At 42.2% G+C, this 21,018-nt stretch overlaps 1 protein-coding gene across 3 annotated transcripts in view; it reads right to left on the bottom strand.

Annotated features, from left to right (window-relative positions):
- GABPB1 (GA binding protein transcription factor subunit beta 1) overlaps nucleotides 1–21,018 on the bottom strand; it is a 52,518-nt gene that overhangs the window by 9,563 nt on the left and 21,937 nt on the right. For all 3 annotated transcript variants that reach the window (XM_006139236.5, XM_014581654.4, XM_014581653.4), the window contains exons 5-8: nucleotides 19,476–19,587; nucleotides 19,015–19,128; nucleotides 11,218–11,403; nucleotides 8,451–8,566 (exon numbers count right to left, since the gene is read on the bottom strand). In XM_006139236.5, the coding sequence (XP_006139298.1) occupies nucleotides 8,451–8,566; nucleotides 11,218–11,403; nucleotides 19,015–19,128; nucleotides 19,476–19,587 (528 nt within the window). The remainder of the gene's footprint in view (nucleotides 1–8,450; nucleotides 8,567–11,217; nucleotides 11,404–19,014; nucleotides 19,129–19,475; nucleotides 19,588–21,018) is intronic.

Below are 21,018 nucleotides of genomic sequence, written 5' to 3'. Positions count from 1 at the left end.
GAAAAATATCCTGACCATTGTGAAAGCTAGAGACCACTTTCGGGAGGAAAGTCGGGTGTGGGGGAAGCTGGACCTTATCCTGGTGGAACACAGTATATGGGGTTCCGACAAAAGAGCACAGAGCTCCAACAATATTCTGGCGGAAGTGATGGCAACCAGGAAAGCCACTTTCCATGAAAGGTAAAGCAGTGAATATGTGGCTAAGGGTTCAAAGAAGAGGACCCATGAGCACCAAGAGGACCAGGTTGAGATCCCAAGCTGAGACCAGGTGACAGACTGGCTGGTAGAGTCTAACCATGCCCTTGAGGAAGTGCCTAGCCAAGGGGTTCATGAAGACAGAGTAACTGGCCTCCCCTGGGTGGAAAGCCAAAACAGCTGTCAGGTAAACCTTCAGCAAAGAAGTAGGTAGGTCCTGGCGCTTCAGGGATACCAGTACCTGAGGGACAGAGGCCAACAAGGATGCCAAGTTATGCTAGAGAAATCAACAGGAAAAGAGCTTCCACTTAGCCAGGTATGTGAGCCTAGTAGAAGGCTTCTTACTGCAAAGGACCTGATGGACCTGCTCAGACCAGGTCTGCTCACCGGGGTTCAGCCATGAATGCTGAGAGATGGAAAGAGCTTAGGCCCAGGTGGCAAAGACAGTTGTGGCCTTGTGTGATGGGATCTGGGAACAGAGGGAGTGGAATGGGTGGTTGTAGTAACAGTTCCAGAAGAGTAGGGTACTAGTGCTAACAAGCCCAGCTGGGGTTATAAGGATAATGTTTGCCCTGTCTCTCCAGAGCTTCAGGAGCACTTTGTGAACCAGCAGAAATGGGGGAAAGGGATACAGGAGGCTGGTCCACCACAAAATCAGGAATACATCCACTAGAGACCCTGGACCGAGGCCCCAGGATGAGCAGAATTGTGGGTATTTCCAGCTGTTCCAAATAGCAAAGATTTTGAGCAAGGGAAACCCCCAGTTCCAGAAAACAGTGTGAAGAACATCCAGCCAGACCAACCACTCACGAGTGAGAAAATGGTGGCTGACTAGATCCGCCAGCTGGTTCCGGACCCCTGGAAGGTATCATGCTTCAGCTAAATAGAGTGGACTATGCACAGATCCCACAGATGGCAGGCTTCAGCACAAAGGGGGGGGGAGGGGAGGAGACAACCAAGCTCCACCTTGTTTGTTGATATAGTACATAGCAGTCATGTTGTCCATCATGACCGGCACACACCGACTTCAAAAGGTGAGGACTAAATGCAAGACATGCAAGATGGGCTGCTTAAAGCTTGCATACGTTGATATGAAAGGACAACTCTTCTGCAGACCATAGCGCTTGGGGGAGCTCACCTAAGGGACTTCGTTACCCAACTGTCAAGAGTCGCCCTGGTAAAAGGTGACATGTGCCTCAACTCATAGATAAGAACAGCCCCACAGGAGTCAGTCATCCACGTTTAAGTAGACCTGGACCCCACAACGCTTGAGGAAGACCGCCATTACTGCCATGCATTTGGTAAAACACCCACGGTGTTGTAGAAAGTCCAAAAGGGAGGGCAGTGAACTGGAAATGTGACTGCCTCACCAGTAACTGGATGAATCATCTGTGCAAGGCCTTGATCTCAATGTGAAAGTAAGTCACCCCCTTTATTCTGAAGAATGATGCCAAAGGTGAGGGGAGCGGGAACTGTGGTGCCAATGCTGTCTGGATGAGGCAGAACTCGAATGGTGCTGGGACCCCCAGTGCCAAGAGGTCCCACAGAGATGATCACAAGGATGGGTGGAGTGCTGGAACTACACAGAGCCTGACCAAGAACTGCTCACAACTGATGCCTTTGAGTGGGAACAGCTCCAAGAGGGCTGGGCTGGCTGCAAGAGTGGTGCTATGAGTGTGACTGGTGTCACAAGTTGGACCAGCAGTGTTCCATGTCACCGTCCTGGAACTCCAGGCAGGGAGATGCTGGGGAGGAACTAGTGGGCCCATCATGGCCAGCTTCCCTCATGAAAACTGGTGGGAGGCAGAGCCATGTCCTGGGATGGGGACTGCATCATTTTGATGAGACTCTGAAAAGCCTTGAAGGTGTCCAACATGGAGGATGAACCAATCGCCAATGGCTCACCCTTTGGGGAGTCCAAGAGGATAGGGCTCAATGCATAGGAGGAGCTCAGCACTTCTGTGCCCGAGTCCATCAGGGCCTGCTGATGAGGAAGGTGTGGAGGAAGCAGGAGGTGCTGCATGCATCGACAATGAAGGATTGGTCACCTTGGAAGACCATACTGAGGAGTGAGAGCAAAGCCAGACAGACCTTTGGGGTGAATTGGTGCAGTGAGATGCCCTTCTTTGGTGCTGCTCCTGGGACTGACAGGGGCACGCTGCACCCTGAAGTGGGTGCTGGATCCTGAGGCTGAGGCTGAAGAGCAGATTCCATAAGAAGCTGCTTCAGACGAAAGTCCCACTCTTTTCTGGTACATGGTTTGAAGACCGTGAAGATCTTGCACGTCAACCTGGTGGAATTGTCCCAGGCACTGAAGGCACAAGTTGTGGATGTGGCTCATTGGCATAGAGTTCAGGCAAGACCTGCAGGGTTTGAAACCTTAGGACTTTGGCAAGCCCCATGCCCCGAAGGGAACACAGGTGGAAACTAGATACAGATGAGCTGATCCCTAAAGAATGAGAGTGACTATGGGCGGATGATGGATTTTTGAAGCATTCTGGAGAGCCAAGGCTTTCAAATACAGAAGAGAGGGCTTAGAATAATCTTTGCTTGAAACCTGTTGATCTATTCCTGGCCTTCTTGCTGTAAATGGGGGAAATCAAATACCTCCATCCAGACTCCCTGCTAGCTGAATGAGAGGGTACTCTCTCTCCAAACAAAGGAGACCCAACACATAGTACAACAGAAAGAGAATCGTTGATCTTTAATACCAACACAGAAGTCCACCTGATGGAGAACCCAGTTTTAGAATACACAGTTAAACATCAATCTGCATGTTCTATTTCCCTTAATTGTAGATGGCTGTAGTGAACAAGAGAGCTGCCTTCCCTTCCCTTCTCCCCCTTCCGCAGGGGACAGATTACAGAGGAACTTGATTCTGAGAGAAGAACTCATATCACCCCGTTTGTTGCACATATGCAATTCAAGTACATTGGTTACATTCTTTCTGTATTGCTGGAGTAGAGAGGAAGGGGAGAAAGAGTTGAATGGTCATGCTCACTCCCCTCAGCTTTAGGGAGCTGATATTCCTCCTCATTTCTCACTTGGAACAAAGCCCTATACATGCTCTCATACCTGTATGACATCCCAGCTCTGAAGACTAACAGCAGCTGTGATTCTAGAGTGATCTGGGCTGATCTGAGAAGATTCGGAAATAACCTGTTTCAGGGACAGCTGGCCCTGGGCAAATAAGGAAATCAAACAATGAGAAATCGTTCTAGTGCTCCTAGAGGAAAGGAAGTCTTGACTGGCTTTGTATTCAGAATGGTCCATTGAGCCTATGAGACTAAGCATGTTCATGCCCATTCCAAAAGATGTGAGGAGGCTGGAAGTTGGAACTTGACTGTGTCTTGAAACCTTTTTTCAGAAAATGCAAGAAAGAGCAAGTCTGATGAGCTAGATCTTGTGAATAAACCAGGAACTCTTCTCCAAATTTAGAACAAAGCTATAGGAATTGAGGACTATAATAGCTTAGTTGAAATGGTCCTTTGCTAACTGTAATATACGATACATACCTTGGACCCAAGAGGACTGGAGAAAAGAAAATATGAATCCCTTTCCTTTAATTTATAAAGCTGTCCAGAATTTTGGTGTCAAAAGTCCTCTCCCACACCACTTATCTGATTCAAGGTATGTCTACATATCTATAGAGATATGACAGGCTTGCTGCCCAAGTAAATACCTACAGTCCCAGGTGAGATTGTCCTTTGGTCAATTAGCTATTCCAGCTGTCCATGCTACTGGGTCTAAATTGCTATTGTTTAGTGCACTAGCTCAATCAAGGCTAGCATGCATGTCTACCCAAACCTTCAGATCAAAATATAGACAAAACCTCAGACTCTGAAAACAAGAAAGATGAAGCAGCACAAGATATCACCTCTCTGAGAAATGAACTAAGGATTACTTGAACCTTTACTTCCAGATTGTTTTAGCTTTCCACTAGGCAGTTGTCAGAACTACAAAGCAGAAAAAAAGGTAATGGAGAATGAAACAGGCCAGTGAGGAATTGGGATGAATCTAGAGGGGAAGTGAGCCTTATTCCTCACTTAGAGAGTGGAGCCCTAGAAAAAAGGATCTTAAGATAGACCTCTAGTCTCAAAAGCTGAAAGCAAAAAGGCCGGCACTGGTTGGTGCCTCTATAAAATATCTACCTAATTTAGGGAGAGCCAACAAGCTTACAATTTATAAGTAGAAGAGCCTGCAGAATGGGAAGTTGAGAAGAGCAAGTCTAAGGGAGACAGTCTTGGGAGAGACAGAAGCACATCCCCTGTGTGAATCTGATCCTGGTGTCTTAAAAAGGGAGTCTAATCTCCTGAAAAGGATGTAGATCCTGGTAAACTCAGAACTGCCACATTAACTTAGCCTAAGAATCTAAGGGTACGTCTACACTAGCCCCCTAGATCGATCTAGGGAGGCTAATGAGGGCGACCAAAATTGCAAATCAAGCCCGGGATTTAAATATCCCGCGCTTGATTTGCATGTTCCCGTCCGGTCGTCATTTTAGAAATTGACTAGCCCGAAGTAACTGCCCGCGTCTACACCCGGCAGTGAAATGGGATTCCAATTTAAAGCCCTAACTTGAATTAGCTGGTATTCTTCCTGCAATGAGGTTTACCAGCTAATTCGATTTAGGGGCTTTAAATCAGAATCCCGTTTCACTGCTGCGTGTAGACACAGGCAGTTACTTCGGGCTAGTCAATTTCTAAAATGGCGACTGGCCAGGAACATACAAATCAAGCGTGGGATATTTAAATCCTGGGCTTGATTTGCAATTTTGGTTGCCCTCATTAGCCTCCCTAGATCGATCTAGGGGGCTAGTGTAGATGTACCCTAAGAAAGGACCTCTTCCAGCCAGAAACCACAGCTACGTAAATCTACTGAGATGCTGAAGATGGGGCAACTAGCCATAGCTAGCTATATCAGCTGTGAAGCTATATTTCATCTGTGAAGTCAGATGAAAGCATCAGGCAATTGCTGCAAGCAGATGCTTGTGGATGTCCAAAGCTGATGCCAAAAAAAAAAAAGAAGCAGTTGCTGTAGTGAGCTCTGCTGCTATCTCCCTCATATATGGGAGAAAGCAGAGCCTGTCCTTAAATGGCAGGATCTCACAGGCTAGACTAGGGAAGAGATAGAACACAGAGAGAGGTGGGAAAAGGAAATTTTCACCAGCAAAATAGAAGAGATAGACAGCTTTATGCAGTTCATCAGCAACAGGAAGACTGGGGACTGAAAGGAATCATATCAATTCTAGGAACCACTACCAGAGATATAGCTGGTAGTGGTTTTGAATTAGCAGATAGTTTGTTCTCAGTTTCCCTGAGAAAAAAAAATGTTTTTTTACTGTCTTACTGTGCAATATTTTACACGCGTATTCATCTGAAGACTGAAGTGAGTTAAAAGTAGTTTTGCTAACTACAAAATGCCTCCAAACCCTTATTGCCAATGTTTATGTTTTACAGAAAGAATTGTGGTCACTTATACTTATATTAGGTGTTGTTATAGGTAGGACAGATAATTCTGTGTGTAATTAATTACAAATAATGGAAGATGTCAGGTAATATTTAACAGTCAATAAAAAAGAAGAAATGTGATCCTTTCACTGATGACTAAATTAAATTGCAAAGTTTCATGCAATGATAATTCTATTTGCTGGGTATTTTTAATGTGTGTCACACTTTTCCTAAGACACCTTAGGAAAAGTGGAAGTCAATCTCAATGGTGAATATGAATCATTGTAAATTATATATTGAGTTATGGATGGAAGTCAATATTGAACTTGACCAGTCAAAAAATAAATGCTTGTACAGATTGAACCTCCCTGGTCTGGTATGCTCAGGACCTGCCTGGTCCCGGCTGAGGGATTTTGCTGGATAAGGGATTTTGCCGGATCAGGGGAGGTAATTTTGGACCGCTGCTACTGGTACCCCGGCTCGGCTGCTGGCCAGCTCCCTACTTCCTGCTGGCCGCTCTGCCCTGCCCACCCCACTGGTCAGCCATCACTGACCTGGCTCTGGGACCTGCAAGACTGCCACATGCACTCCCCTGGAGCTCCGGGACCTGCCAGGCAGTTATGGGCATAGCCCTGGAGCTCCAGAACATATGGGACAACTGCATACCACGGCTCCCTGCCCCACTGAGCTACCACAGCTCCCAGCTCCACTAGGCAGTCAGGTTAGCCAATGCCACTGGGCATCCCCGCTGCCACGTGCTGGGTGGCCCCGCCATCAACTCGCTGTGGGCAGCCCGCTGCCCTGCCAACTCTGCAGGGATCCTTACTGCTGGCCTTCCACCAGGACTCTCTGGTCCTGCAACATCCATCCCAGTTAAGAGAGTTTCAACCTATATAAGTAAAATTTTTCAACTTATTTAAGTATGTTAAAATTGTCTGGGACTTCTGACAATTTTTTATATTCTTCACAAAACTTCAATTAAGTCAGACATATTCCTAGTAACTGAACCTTTGATTAATATATCTTATGAGAGTTCAGCATTCAAACTGAAAAAATTAACCGAAGTCTCTATCCGGCAACTACTAAACAGGAAAATTTCTCACTGAAGTAAAAAAGGAGTTTGGTTTACATAAAGATTTCATAAATAAATATAGATGTGCTAAGAACGTGAAATGGTGAAGAAATATTACCCTTTTATTTAAAAATCAAACAACAAAAGGCAACAATGATGATTAAAATATTAAATTCAAGAAGAGATGAAATTTTTGCTCTTCAAATAATAAAGGTTTTTTTTCTTGTTTCAATTATTTATCTTCTGCTTTCTACCTATGACAACAACATGAAGTCGCTTAAAGGGGGGTGACTGACCACTAAATATGAGGATCCAGAAATAAAAACAGATGCAATCAGACTGTGATGGTCATGTCCCTCAGAGTCAATAGACTCTGTGAAGGTACAGAGATCTGCCTGTACATATCTTATTTCATAATCAAGGACTAAATTAATCTTGATATTTAAATATTTTAAAACAACATAATACATTGTTTCACTTAAGTATATTTTAGTAACAGTTTTAAAAAGTTTGTTTAAAATATGAAACTTAAGCTGACAGTGTCTCTTTGAAAAAGTATTTATATTACCATAAGAATGACCATACTGGGTCAGACCAAAGGCCCATCTAGGCCAATGGCAGGTGCCACATCCTGACTTACTGTATTTAGAAATGATCTGATTAATTTCTTAAATTAGTTCTTATCACTTTGACTAATAAAACTGTGTAGTTCATTGGAATCAAGGATATAGCTTTCTTTACTAAGAAAAATGCAGGCAGATTTTTAAAAGTGTGTGAACAGAAGTTTTGTTTTTATTAAAAATCATACATTTAAAAAGTGCAGCGAAAAAAATCTTAATTGTATCGTTATGTAATGATCACACACCTAAGAGTAGAATGTACTTTGTGTGATCTAATATACAGAGAAAAATTCATTGATATATGCTAATTATAGCTATTAGACATGCATGATGAATCCTTCCACAAACTATACAATGATAAATGATAAACACATTGTGAAACAAAATACTGTAAGGTTCAAAGAAACAAAACAATTTGGCATTTACAGTCTAATCGGGGTAGGTAGCAGTTTTCATAGACCTTTAATCAAATAATGCAGCAAAGAAAGAGGTTGCCAATGCACAATTGTGGATCTCACTTTTATTTTAAGATAGGACTTTTGCATTAAAATTTCAATACACCAAATGGTGCAACCTGATGCTTTATTAATATTTCTGCACATAGTCAAAAAACTGGTAAAAATTTATAACAGCAAGATAGAATCTATGTTTTGTGCTTTCACTCACTGAATATCTTACCTAGATGTTATTAATGGTAAAAATCATAATATATTTTCAGTAATCAAGACAAATGTGTTTTAAGAGAGAGATGATAGAACATTATTCTCATTCATTGTTGATGAAAAGTTACATTAGATAATGATATACCCGTATCTAGGTTTAAGAATTTACTGGTGATAGTAAAAGAAAAAAAATAATCAAGTACAAAAATAAATGACATATATATGCACAAATGGGCAATGGGAAGATTGATCATATGCTATGCTATGTACTTCTTATAGCAATTTTGTAAAACACAAGTTCTGATAATAAACAAACAAGTGGGAATATGGGAATACAAACAAGTTATCTTCATTCTGTGATTGCACAGAAACTCTGCTATAAAACAAGAAACAACAAAACATTCCATTTTGAAAATTCTGGTTAAAATACATCAGGTAATAGACTCCTTACTTCTATTTCTGCAGACTCCATGCGATTTTCAACAATCTCAATGCACTGCCTCTTGATTGGTGGTTCTTCACTGATCACAGTTTCTTCAGCAATGTCTGTTGCTGGTACTGTTAATACTTCAATAAAACCAAATGTATATAGATAAATATAAATAGAAGGGCCAGTATTTTATATTACATAAAACTAATATGTAAAATTACTTTCAAGAATAAACTGAAAACCCATTCATTAATTTCAAAATGTTATATTAACTACATTTACTGCCTAGAAATTTGATCAGATATTATTAAACCCATTATACTCATGGATTTACAAGGCACATACTTTAAGTGACCAATCACAAAGTCAGAGAGAATCTGGGTGGCAGGGCTGGAAATAGAAACTAGATCTTCCTACTCACAATCCTGTGCTTCAGCTACAAGGCTATCTCCTTTTAAATAATTTATGAAAAGTAAAATGGCTTATGTTTTTTCTGAGGTCAATCATTTAGGCAATCTGAAAATTCTAGCAGTTCCCTAAGCCTAAGAAAATTATGGTCATATTTATAATACATCATCGTTCTGTAAATCTTTCCTAAATATACATTTGGTTGGCTATGTAACAAATATAAGTGCTCTTCCAAAGGTCTGCTCAATTAGTAACAGTATAGATTCATGATAAATGTCTGTATGATAAATGTCCTAGGGATGTAATGATGCAATTGATTAACCGATTAGCAAAATCTTATCAGTTATTACTATAGACTACAAGCATTCCTCCACCACTTGCAGTACATTTTTTAGCAGGTTGGCCAACAGCCTGGCTCAGTCCCAACTTGTGTCAGGTCCTGGACCTATCCCTGTTGTTGCTCTGCATTTAAAATGTATTGGGAGCGAGGTGGGCAGGCAGCCAGTCTGAGTTCCAGCTTGCACTGGATTTGGGAGCTTAGACCACCCCCCGGACAGGGGCTACTGCCACCCTGCACTGCTGCCTCAGTATCAGGGACAGCAGCGTGGGGCAACAGGCAGCCAGCCCACAAGGGGAAGGTGGGTTTTAAACTGGCTCCCCTCACAGACCAGCTCCTGTCTGGCACCCCGCACGTGGAGTGGCAGGGGGCTTCTCGGGAGTGGGCTGGAGCACGCTGGCTGCCAGCCCCACTTCTGCAGACTATAGAATAGTCGAGTAACTGATAAGAATTCATGAGGTGAATCAACTATTCAATCAACCGATATTCAACATCCCTAATCTGTCCACAGACTTTGGACCAAATCCTGGCCTCCAATGTATGGCATTATATAGCCAAGCTCTGAACTGGGAATCGCTAGGGGTGATATGAGGATGAGAAAACAAGAAAAGATTCATTTACATCAGGAATAACTGTTGCAAGAAATATTTACACAATACTTAGTCCATAACCATTACTGCAGTCTCAAGGCAGCATTAGCTCCCGCAATAATGCACTCTTGCTCCATTGAGTACAGTCTGTATTTATGAATCCACCAGCTATGCCACTGCTCTCCTACCAGATCACCCTTAAAATTCCAGTATATCCTGGAGTTCAGAGAAGATCCCCACAGAGCAAAGCCCCATGGTATGCAAAGGCTGCTCCTAGATACCAAATCTGCATTCAACTATTTTATCAAAGTTCCTCTGAAGAAGGCTGATTAGTGACAGTTTGTGTTACTGTTGATGTTCTATATTTTCCACTTATGAAACTGAATTTACAACGACCCTAGTTGTTTGAGATGAGTCAGAAAATCACCACCTTTCCCCTCAACACCTTCGCTCACCTACTTGTTAGGAATGTTAAATTTAGATGAATGGGCTAATCGAATAGCAGATTCAATTTGCATCAACTATTCAATTAGTTGATAAGAGTACCTCCACCTTTGAAGAGTAGCAACAGCCACAGGGCTGTTACTACATTTCAAAGGCAAAAGCACTGTGGGGAGCCTGGGGCCAGCGAGAGACTCAAGCAGTCCCCAGCTGATCCCATGTTCCCCGTGATGTTTCAAAGCGGCAGTGCTGCCTGGAGCCTGGGGTCAGTGGGGGAGTCCCCAGCTGACCCCGGGCTCCACACAGCTCTGCTGCTTTGAAACACTGCATGCAGCCTGGGACCAGCTGGGGACCTGGGCTGCACGTGTCATTTAAAAGTGGCAGACCCCTGGACTCCATGCAGTGCTGCCGCTTTGAAATGCCACATGCAGCCCAGGCCAGCCAGGAACTCTCAAGCTGGCCCCAGGCTGCATGTGGCGTTTCAAAGCAGAAGCGCCGCACGGAGCTCAGGGTCTGGCCTTGGGCTCCACGTGGCATTGCCACTTTGAAGCACCTCCTCCTCTCCCTCCCTCCCCCCCGCTCCCACTTGCTGCTTCTTTCTTATAGAGGCAGCGGGGTGGGGAGGAGGGAGAAGTGACTAGTTGACTAGTGTGTCAACTAGTCATTCACACTCCTACTACTTACACCTTGGAAATTTTTCCTTCTCCTCCACTCTTAATTTATCTTCATACTCAAATCTCACTGGTTAAGTTAATTTCTTAAAATTTATATTTTTCCTAAAAGTCATCATTTTCATTTCATTCATTCATCTACAGGAAAATGCAATTCAAATGGCACCTCACTCAATCACAGCAGATTTAGAGAAATAATTCATGGCATACAACAAATGTCAATTCTATCTGTTGTGCAAAGAAACATATCATGTAAGAAGTCACATATTTTCTTGATCTATCAAGATTTTTAAATTAAAATTATTCTTGATGTTCACATTGCACATCTTGTTTCCACTCACCTTGCTGTCCATCTGGCATGGTCACAATGATTGGTTGACCTATTCCACTGGTTGGAATTGAATGGAGGTTACCAAGCTGAATGCCATCTGTAACTATAGTAATAACTTGCTGACCTCCAGAACTGACAACTTGCTGAATTGCACCATCCACAGATTCTGCTGTCACTACTTCTTCTGTGGCCACAACTGTTGATAAAGTGTAAAGGAGGTCAAAGTATTTACAATTTAAAAACTGGGAGTCAGAAGTTAGTAACTATTAGAAGCCTTTTACATGCCACTTCAGATTCAATGCTTCTTCTACAGCTATAAATCTAATGCATTAATAACATATTCTTTATGCTTACAGGATCTAATCCAAAGTCCATTCAAGTCAATGGTAATCTTTCATAAGGACAAGAAACGTGAAGTTTCAAAAAATATAAGTACTACAGGTTGGACCTCACAGCTCTAGCGCCCCTAGGGATTTGCCAGACCAGGGAAGGTCCCTCCCCTCTTGGCCATGCTGCCACTGGGCTAGGGCTCCAACCTGCCCCTGCTGTTGCCTTAGTCCCCAGGGTGCTACCTGGCCCTGCTTCTGCCAGGGCCAGAGCACCACCGCCAGAGCTGTACAGCAGCCTGGCTCCGCAGAGCTCTGCAGCTGCCTGGCTCTGTGGCTGAGGCCAGAGCTCTGCAGCCAGGGCAGAAGGACAGAGCTGGAGCTCCGCAGCCCGGGCCAGAACTCCCTGGCTGGGGCTGGGACTGGAGTTTCCCGGCCACTGGAACCAGAATGCGGTTGGAACTCCACAGCCAGGGATGGGGCCAGAGCTCCCTGGCTGCCACTAGGATTGGAGTTCCCTGGCTAGGGCCGGAGATCTACAGCAATGGCCAGGGAGCTCCGCTGGGGCCAGAACTCCCTGCCATGCAGCCTGTCCTCCCCCAACCCCTCAAACACACACACTGGGCCTCCTGGCTGAGTCATCGGTGCCCTTTGTGGAGCTACTGCCCCATTGCCAGACCTCCCTCTTCCTGGGCTCTGTAGTCTGCTAAAAAGTGTCATGAGATATTTAGGTCAATCTGTTTTTAAAGTCACCAATTGTTTCATTATTTTTGATAGCACCCACTATTAAAGTCTAGAATGTCAGAGTGCACTTTTTCTGCTGTCCTTCTGATGTTTAGGAAAGCCATGTGAGTGGGTCCAAGAGCAGCACTACTACTACTATTGGTAAAGATCCCTTGCATAGCCTGGAAAACAAAAAGAAGCCAATGAACTAAAAAAATATTAGGTCTATCTATATATTTTAGAAATGTGCATCTGTCTGTCTCTCTATGAGTTTGGTTGGTCAAGAGCTCCTCCCAAACTGTAAGAGCTAGGATCACCAAATTTGGTATGCAGCTTCCTCTTCTCCCAGCTTAAAGCAATGTCAGGGTTTCGTTATGCCAGGAAAATGGGAAGCATGGGGAATAGAACTGTTTTCCAAAACATGGAAAGGGAGGGACACTATAATCTCAGTGACGACTGGGGGCAGTGAGCCAGGGGAGAGCTATACTGTAGAGTGACCACTAGGGGCAGCATACCACCAAGAGAGCAGCCAGCTGGGGATGGGGCTTGCCATCTTGCCTGCCACACAACCAGGTAAGTGCCCTCCCCCCTTGCCTGGGAGACAGCTCCCATTGACCCCCCACACCTGAGGAAGCAGTAAGTGGTAGAAAGAAAGCTCCTGGTGGACTCCACTGTGCCCCAGGAGAGGACAAGGAGAACTAGAGAGCCCCTGGCAGCCCACCCCTGCTTGGCGAGGGGAGAGAGGAGGAGCCCCCAGTACCCCTCTCCTGTGCACCTCCCACACCCTCGGTCTTCTGCACTGAGACCCCCACATCCCCAAGGCCCTGCCCTGACTCCTGTACCCCTCACACTGCCAGCTCCCTGCCCTCAAGGACCTGGGCAATGCCAGGTAAATCTTCCAGTTCTTTATTAGTTTCAGTTATAGTAACCTCAGGGTGACTTGTAACAAAAGTTTTCAATGAAAAATCTGGATCTAGGTCCTCATGTGCTATAAATTCATGTAGCCCCAATGAAGTCAGAGGAGCTATACTATTTTACACAAGTTGAAAATATGGCCTGTGACTTTCCAGTTATGAGATCTTCTTCCTAAGCAGTAACAGGTAAAAAGATCTCTGTAGGATCTTAAACTTGTATTGTATGGCTGTTCCACTTCCACAGAAAGCCAAACAATACCTAAATAATCTTGGTAGAGTGTATTAAACAGGGCTAAGTGAACAGTATTAGATAATCTTGAAAAATAAAAGCTTCGGAGTCTAACAAAATACTTATTTTGAGGCAGAAATAAAGAAGAAGATGAACTTTTAAAAGAAATTAAATATTGTATAAAAATTTTCACAAGATAAAAGTAATAAAAACAAACTTTTGCATTTCAAATGCATGATTCCAGAATACATAAATTACAATGACCCACTCAATTTCTTCTCTGCTACATTTATGAATCAAGCAAAAAAACAGAAAAGATATTATTCAGAGCACTGGTAAACTATGTGTTATTCATCTAGGTTGTTTTTATTTGTCCTTCAAATTATAGGCCAAGTCACAAGGTCCCTTATTTTTGAAAATGTCAGGAGGAAAAACTCTATTCAAAAATAAAAACCACACTAAGGCACAAAGAGCAACATAAACACTAGGCAATCATGGACATTTTCAACCACATTAAACCTATTTTTATGTTCAACCTATGTTATGGTAAAAGCAGAAGCTTTGATTTAAGCAGTAGGCACTAGAAAGCTTTCTATCAGAGTAAAATTCAAAACTATAGCCTATGCCATCTCAGAAATGTCAGAGATCAGATAGATACAACTATGAAGCTTTCATCTTTGCAATTAATGACAGCACAATTTTAAAAGACTGTGCCATTCACATAATGATTGCAATCATTGCCTTCTGAAGACTTCTCTGTAGAAATTCATATCCTAACGAAATACTAATAAAAACACTCTTCAGGAAGTGCTTATGCAAGAAAATAAAATAGTATTAGCTATATTAAACAATAAAGATATGCAAGGAACCATAGGATGGCCCCCTAAACACCCGGGACTCTCTGTTTTGGCAACGTCCATTGTCTGGTAGGACCACAGATGTTCCCAGGCCAAAGAGCACCAGTGGCCAGGAGTCGGGGCCCAACCAAGGGCCCCTGGGGCCTGTTTAATTAGTTAACCAGTTAAACTTTATGTTTAACAGTGCTGCAGACAGAGACTGTTTCAGCTGGGTTGGAGCATCCCTCATCCACGGTGAGCCCTGCAGGGGTGAAGCAGCCACTTGCACGCTGTGGGCAGGGAGCTGCTTCATTCCCACTAGTTAAATGTAACTGACAAACCTCACCCGTAAGAATTTAGCATCCCTTCAGAGCTGGACATTCATTGTTGCTTCATTTGAATGCCCAACTTGCCCCTTCTCTTGCTCTCCATGTATGTGTGTATGATGCACCAATCATCATACTATGTTGGACACTAGCACAGTGGTTCCCAACCTATGGTCTGTGGACCACTGGTATTCTGCAGAAAGTTTAAAAGCAAGGATCAGGCCCACCATGATGGGCCTGACCCTTACTTTTCTTTTCCTTTTCTTTTTTTTCCCCTCCCCCAAGGAGGGAGGGGGGAGAGGGTTATGATGTAGTTGTATAGCATGGTTACTGGAAATAATTTGTTTCAGGTTGGGGGGTTGTCTGTAAACAAGAACAGGCCTGTCCCCCAAGACTTCTGAGAGTGAGGGATCATTTTACAAGACAGGTTGTAGATTGTGGTTAATGCATTGGAGGGGTTTGAGTTGTGGACTGTAGGTAATGACAAGTGGGATTCTGTTAAGCAGCTCACCCAAAGAAATTTATAGTCAGTGGATTTCAAACAAATTATTTCTTCACAGTCAAACTATGAAACTCTTTACCAGGAGATGATGAATAGGCCCAAACTATTATAGGGTTCCACTAAGAACAAAGAAAGTTCAAGGAGGACAGGTCCATCAATGGCTATTAGCCAGAATAGGCAAGAATTGTGTCCCTAGCTTCTGTTTGCCAGAAGCTGGCAACGGGAGACAAGGAATGGATTATTTGATGAATGTCCCCTCTGTTCATGTCCTGGCTGTGGCCACGATAGGAAGACAGGCTACTGGGCTAGATGGAGCATTGGTCTGACCCAGTATGTCCATTCTGATCTTATATAGAGCCCAAACGTAGCTGCGCCCTGCTGTAAGCCACTAGACCCCACTCAACTTCCAGAGCCGAAATAGAGCCCAGGACTCCTGACAGTCAGCCTCTCTCTCTCTCTCTCTCTCTCTCTCTGCGGTTAGTAAGAATATATATTACAATTTTAAGGCTCACCAGTATCCCTTAAGTGACTTGCCACAAGATGTCAGAATGTTAAATCAGAGCTGAGTGGATCTAATATTTATTTAAATTTTATCTCTTATCTAGGAATTAGATACTGTGCTCCTGTCAGCTGTTAATTTATCTGCCAAAAAACTAGAGTTTTCCAGTGCCTTAGTAGTCCCAGAAAGAGGAGACATTCATGTGGGGAATGGGTGATTGGAATCTGTCCTCTCCCAGCTTGCTGGTTGACTTGTACTGAGCTTGCTCAGTAACACTGTTGAAGTCGCAGTCCTTGGTCTGCCCCTTCCATGCTCACTCTTTTTCCCCCTAATCACGGCACGCAAGGTCAGCCCTCCACCCACCAAAATCCGAAATTACTCCCCTGCTAATGAGTCCAAAATACACAGCTAATCCTGCTGATCTTCAGAATTTCAGTTCTGAAGTATTTTTCAGAACATGCAACAAGCACAGATTATAGCAACTATTTTGCTGAGATCTCCTCTAGATGCATGTGTCTCCATCAAAGAGATTGCTAGGGTTGTTAGGCTATGTCTACTCTTCACGATTTCGGAATAAGCTATTCCAGAAGAAATATTCTGAAATAGCTTATTTCGAAATAGCGCATCTTCACTACAGGGAAGCCTGAAAATTAGACCAAAGTAGGCTCCCCTAATGTGGACATACTACCTCAATTTAGAACCCCAGCAAGCATTGGGAAGTAATTACTTTAAATGGCCTGAAGGAGCTATTTCAAAATAGCAGCAGTGGAACGTCCACATTACTGCTATTCTGAAATAATTATTTTGGAAGAGGCTTTATTTCTCATGGAATGAGGTTTACAAACACCAAAGTAAGCCACCCGTTATTTCAAAATTATTTCAAAATAATGGGCTAGCTGTGTAGATGCTCATATAGTTATTTCAGAATTATAGACATGATTCCAAATAATGCTGCTGTGTAAATGTACCCTTAGAATGCAAGATCTCAATGCAGAAAGACAAGCTTTTTTCTTTATAAGCCTCTAATATACACCATCTAATCCACCTCAGTATCAAAGCCTGTGAAGAATTTTGTCTCCAACGTTCAACAGAGTCCAAATAAGGAGCCTGGCCTTCTGAATGCTTTATTTCTAGATATGGTTTACCACTGTATAGAAATCAAAAGTATGCCATAGCTTTTCTGATGAATAGAAAGGGTTGGGACAGAAAAATTATAGCGCCACCTCCTATTATTTTATATGATAGCTAGCGCTGCTCTTGCTTCAACTCTGTTCACCAGTTTAAAAATGTAGAAGATTACAGAGGGTATTCTGATTTAATTGAAAAAGAGTGATTGTTTAGCTCAGATCTTTTGCCTTGGTTCTTTCAAAATGTCAGATTTTCAACTTTTGTTGGCAGGGGTTTGGCTGCCTGATGGGTCCAGTAGGTGGTTCTGCTGACATCTTCATAAGGTCTAATAATCATAGTCTTTGAAGCCACTTCTGTGCCACCAGATTCATGAATGCCTAACTTTCTGCATCATAAACAGACAGAAGAGGGAATGGGGGGGAAAGGCAGCAGAGTCTTTGGATAAGACTGGGAAAAAGCATTCATAGAAACAGAGTTGGCAATTTCCTGGGAAAATCTAGTTTAGGAAAGAGTGCTGGTAAATACCATCTAAAACTTGATTTAAAGCAGGACAATGACAAAAAAGACTGCATCAGAATCCAGCAAAGCCCTTGCTGAGATGATTTAGTTGGACTCAGTCCCACTTCAAGCAGGGGGTTGGACTAAATAACTTTGTGAGGTCTCTTCCAGCCTTAATATTCTATTATACTAAGTTCTGTAAGCACAGAATGAATTTTTTCAAACTTTAATCACTTCCATTCAAAACTGAGGAATAGGCTCATTCTACTCACTATATCAAAGTTGATCTACTACTACAGAATGCTGCACAGCCAAATGAACCTGGACTAGTAGTCCACAAATCTGCATGCTTCTGATCACTTAATTCTTCAAGCCTATAAACCTGCAATACTGTCATTGTCATATAACGAAATGTTTTCAACTTGTATTGCCATTTATACTGAAAACTGAAATACGAGTCAGCACATGCATAACTTACTTGAGAAAGTACCAAACCAAAACGCATTCCAATGTTCAATATTATATTACAGCCACTGCAATTTTACTTTTAATACAGATAACATTTGAAAATATAACAAAGTAAGTATAATATGGTGTATACTAACAAAACAGTTTTAAAAATAGAAAATGCCTTAAACTGGGACTGATGTTTTTTTTACCAGGTAAAACACATTTTTAGCACTCTGGAAAAAATTACCTCTGCTAAGTATCAGGCCATCCCCAAGCTTTGTTAAGAATTCCCCAAAGAATGGAGCAGCTTGCTACACCCATATTTTAATTTTTTTTAAAAGGGAATAAAAATGTAAGCTGTTGGGTATTCAAAGTAATTGGGGCAAATGGCACTTTACACCATCTTGGCAGTCAACTGATTCTCTTTCCTCCTTGCACAGCCTCCTTTTCAATGCAGCAGGAATGTGTGCCCAGAAACATGTTCCCCCATCCTATCCCCACTGGCAGGATTCCTAGAAAAGTGAATACATTTGCCAACATCTGTGATTACACTAATAGTACTGTCTAGTCACAATTTAGCTCTACATACCTGTGTTACATCTGTAGGCAGGGTGCTTCAGAATTTGGGAGAGAACATGTAATTTTGAAGGCTTCACACTCAAATTAGTTAACCACATAATCCAATATATTTAAGAACAAGTAGTCCTGCGGCATCTTAGAGACTAACAAAAATATACGGGATCATGAGTTTTTGTGGGCAAAACCCAGCTCAACTGAAAAAGTGGGTTTTGCCCATGAAAGCTCATGATACCACATATATATTTTTGTTAGAATCTAACAAAAGGTGCTATTCATTGATTTAAAGTTACAGACTCACACAGCTACCCCTCTGAGACATTATATTTAAGATTACTTAGTTGTCTTTACATGGTGCATATGTTTTGTTGGAATGCTGTATTTTATGACCATCTCCTCCAAGTTTAAAAAAATATCAATTTAAATCAAATGTTTAGTGTTCAGATATTAAAGATTTTCTTCTAACTAGTAATACAGTAAGTCAGAAATCAGTTTCTGATCTGATTACAGGCTCTTGAATAAATGTCACACTTTCACCAAAATAAATGCTGCCTCCAGCAGATTCAGAAATACCAAATCTAACAAAAAAAGAAGTACTTTAAATAGTTATGTCTTATAAGTATTTTTCATGATGTAATCCTCCTATATTGCTGATTTGAACAAAATGGATATTAACTTATTTTCAGCATTTTAAAAATGAGTTTCATTCCATCTTCAGACTAATTGTACTGCTGAAAGCTTTATCTCCACATTCTTAGTGTTAGTTTACTGAAGGAAAATAAATTATTTTGCTTTCTAACCTGGTGTTTCTGAAGAGTTGGACAGTGGAGCAGACGCTTCTGCTAAAGCTGCTAATGTAGCTAATACAGATGTTGATGAATTTCCAAATTGTACAGCAGATACTCCCGACTCATCTAAGAGAAGAAAAAATTAAGTCAGTTCACAAACTTGTATTAGATTGTTACAGAAGTCCCTATTTTTTATGCTAAAGACATATAATGATCTTGTTATAAACCAAACATTATATCCTGAAGACAAGTTTGTTAGGCTAATACAGTTCTAAGGCATTATTATTACATTATTATTCTAAGTACCTGGATGTTTATAATATGCAAAAGACAACAAAGAGGAATAAGGCACAGCTGCAATCTTACCATCATTGTTCACCATAAAATGGTGAACAAACCATAAAATTCCAACAGCTGTCCTAAAAACATCCAAATATCTGCTGCATTTGATATATCTGCAGAAAATACCAAACCTGTTAGGTTCACCACGCCTCCAGGTCCAATGATAAACTGTGGTGTGGCTGCATGTATTGTCACAGTGTCAGGACTCTCTGGATTTGTATTGATTTGATTCTGCATTGCAATCTAGGAGGGAAAAAAAGACAACAACGCTATTCAGAGTGCAAATAAACATTAAAAACATTATACTTCTATAAAAACAATTATAAAAATGACAGCCTTGTCCACGGGAGAAGGTAAATAAGACTAGATCAAAATGTAAATCTACAGTCTACCACTAAGTAATAATCAAGGAGAAGGATGGGTAACCTAGGCTAGTGAGTGGGCTGCATGAGTGGGTCTCCATTTCAGTAGGCCACAAGATTGTCATAACCAAGATGGTCTCCCGGGAGAGGATAATTTTGCTAACCGAACTTGCACACCTAGAATTTGCAAGGTGCACTTACTGGACCATAGCAGTGCTTTGATTTAAAGCAGAGAAGCACACAGCTCTCTCAATCAATGTTTTGTGCAATCTGCATGCACCTCACTTCAAATGTCCTTGCTTTAAGTGTGTGTCACTTTAGTAATACCAGCAGGGAAAAACCCGACATGGACAGAAACCAGTGGAAGCTGGCAACCCTTCACATGGGTAACACTAAACAAAATGTCTCATAGGCCACACATAGAACTCTAATGGACCGCATGTAGCCCTTAGGCTGCAGGTTGCCCACCATTGATCTAGGAGCTATTTAAGGTGAATTGGAAAAAGCAAAGCGCTGATGAGGACTCAAAACAAGTTATGTAAACTGTGGCCAAGAGGCTTCAGCTTTCGCCTTCATCTTCATGGTAACATGATTTGACTGAAGTAAAACTTCAGAATGCCACCAACATCCATTTCCCTAGCATTTAGATACTGAATACTCAATACCCTCATTTATTCTAGGTCAAACCACCCCAATTAATCTTGAAATTTATTTATGACTGTATAATCTCAGTGCCTGAAAAAGTCAGAAGCTACCACAAAAATGAATGTACCGGTAAACCAAAAAAAAACCCAAAAAAACCCCACCCTGCCAGTGTAAATCTGGGCATTCCAGGGGATCCTGTAAGAAAGTTGTTCTGATCCCTAGTCAATGAAAAGAGGTGACCTTCTTCCTCTTCTATCCCTACCAACTAATTTAGCCCTCATACAGGCAACTAACATAACACTAAGGACAGGACATCTTGTCAGAGTTTAGTAGTCATACCTCATCTGCAAATTAGCAGTTATTCCATAACTCACAATGAACAAGTCTAAAAAGACTTAAGACCCTCACTTCTTGGATTGGCAGGGGCTAGAAGCATTCTTCAGAGAATTTTACACAAATAATATGTATGAGTTAGGAATATCACCTATCGTGTAATTGAATAGTCGTGTAACCACATGAAATTTTAGTGGTTACACGACTACTAGACAGTTCCTGGGGGTAGGACTGATAGACAGTGAACTCCTGACCCCTCTCCCAGGGAGCCCCCTGCCATCTCACACTGCTGTCTCATATACAGCAGCTCCCCATGCAGACCAGCTTCCAGGAG

The sequence above is a fragment of the Pelodiscus sinensis genome, chromosome 14 (genome assembly GCF_052426305.1).
Source record: "Pelodiscus sinensis isolate ZL-2025 chromosome 14, ASM5242630v1, whole genome shotgun sequence".
In the NCBI taxonomy this organism is placed as follows: Eukaryota; Metazoa; Chordata; order Testudines; family Trionychidae; genus Pelodiscus; species Pelodiscus sinensis.
This window is presented reverse-complemented; position numbering and strand designations above follow the sequence as displayed.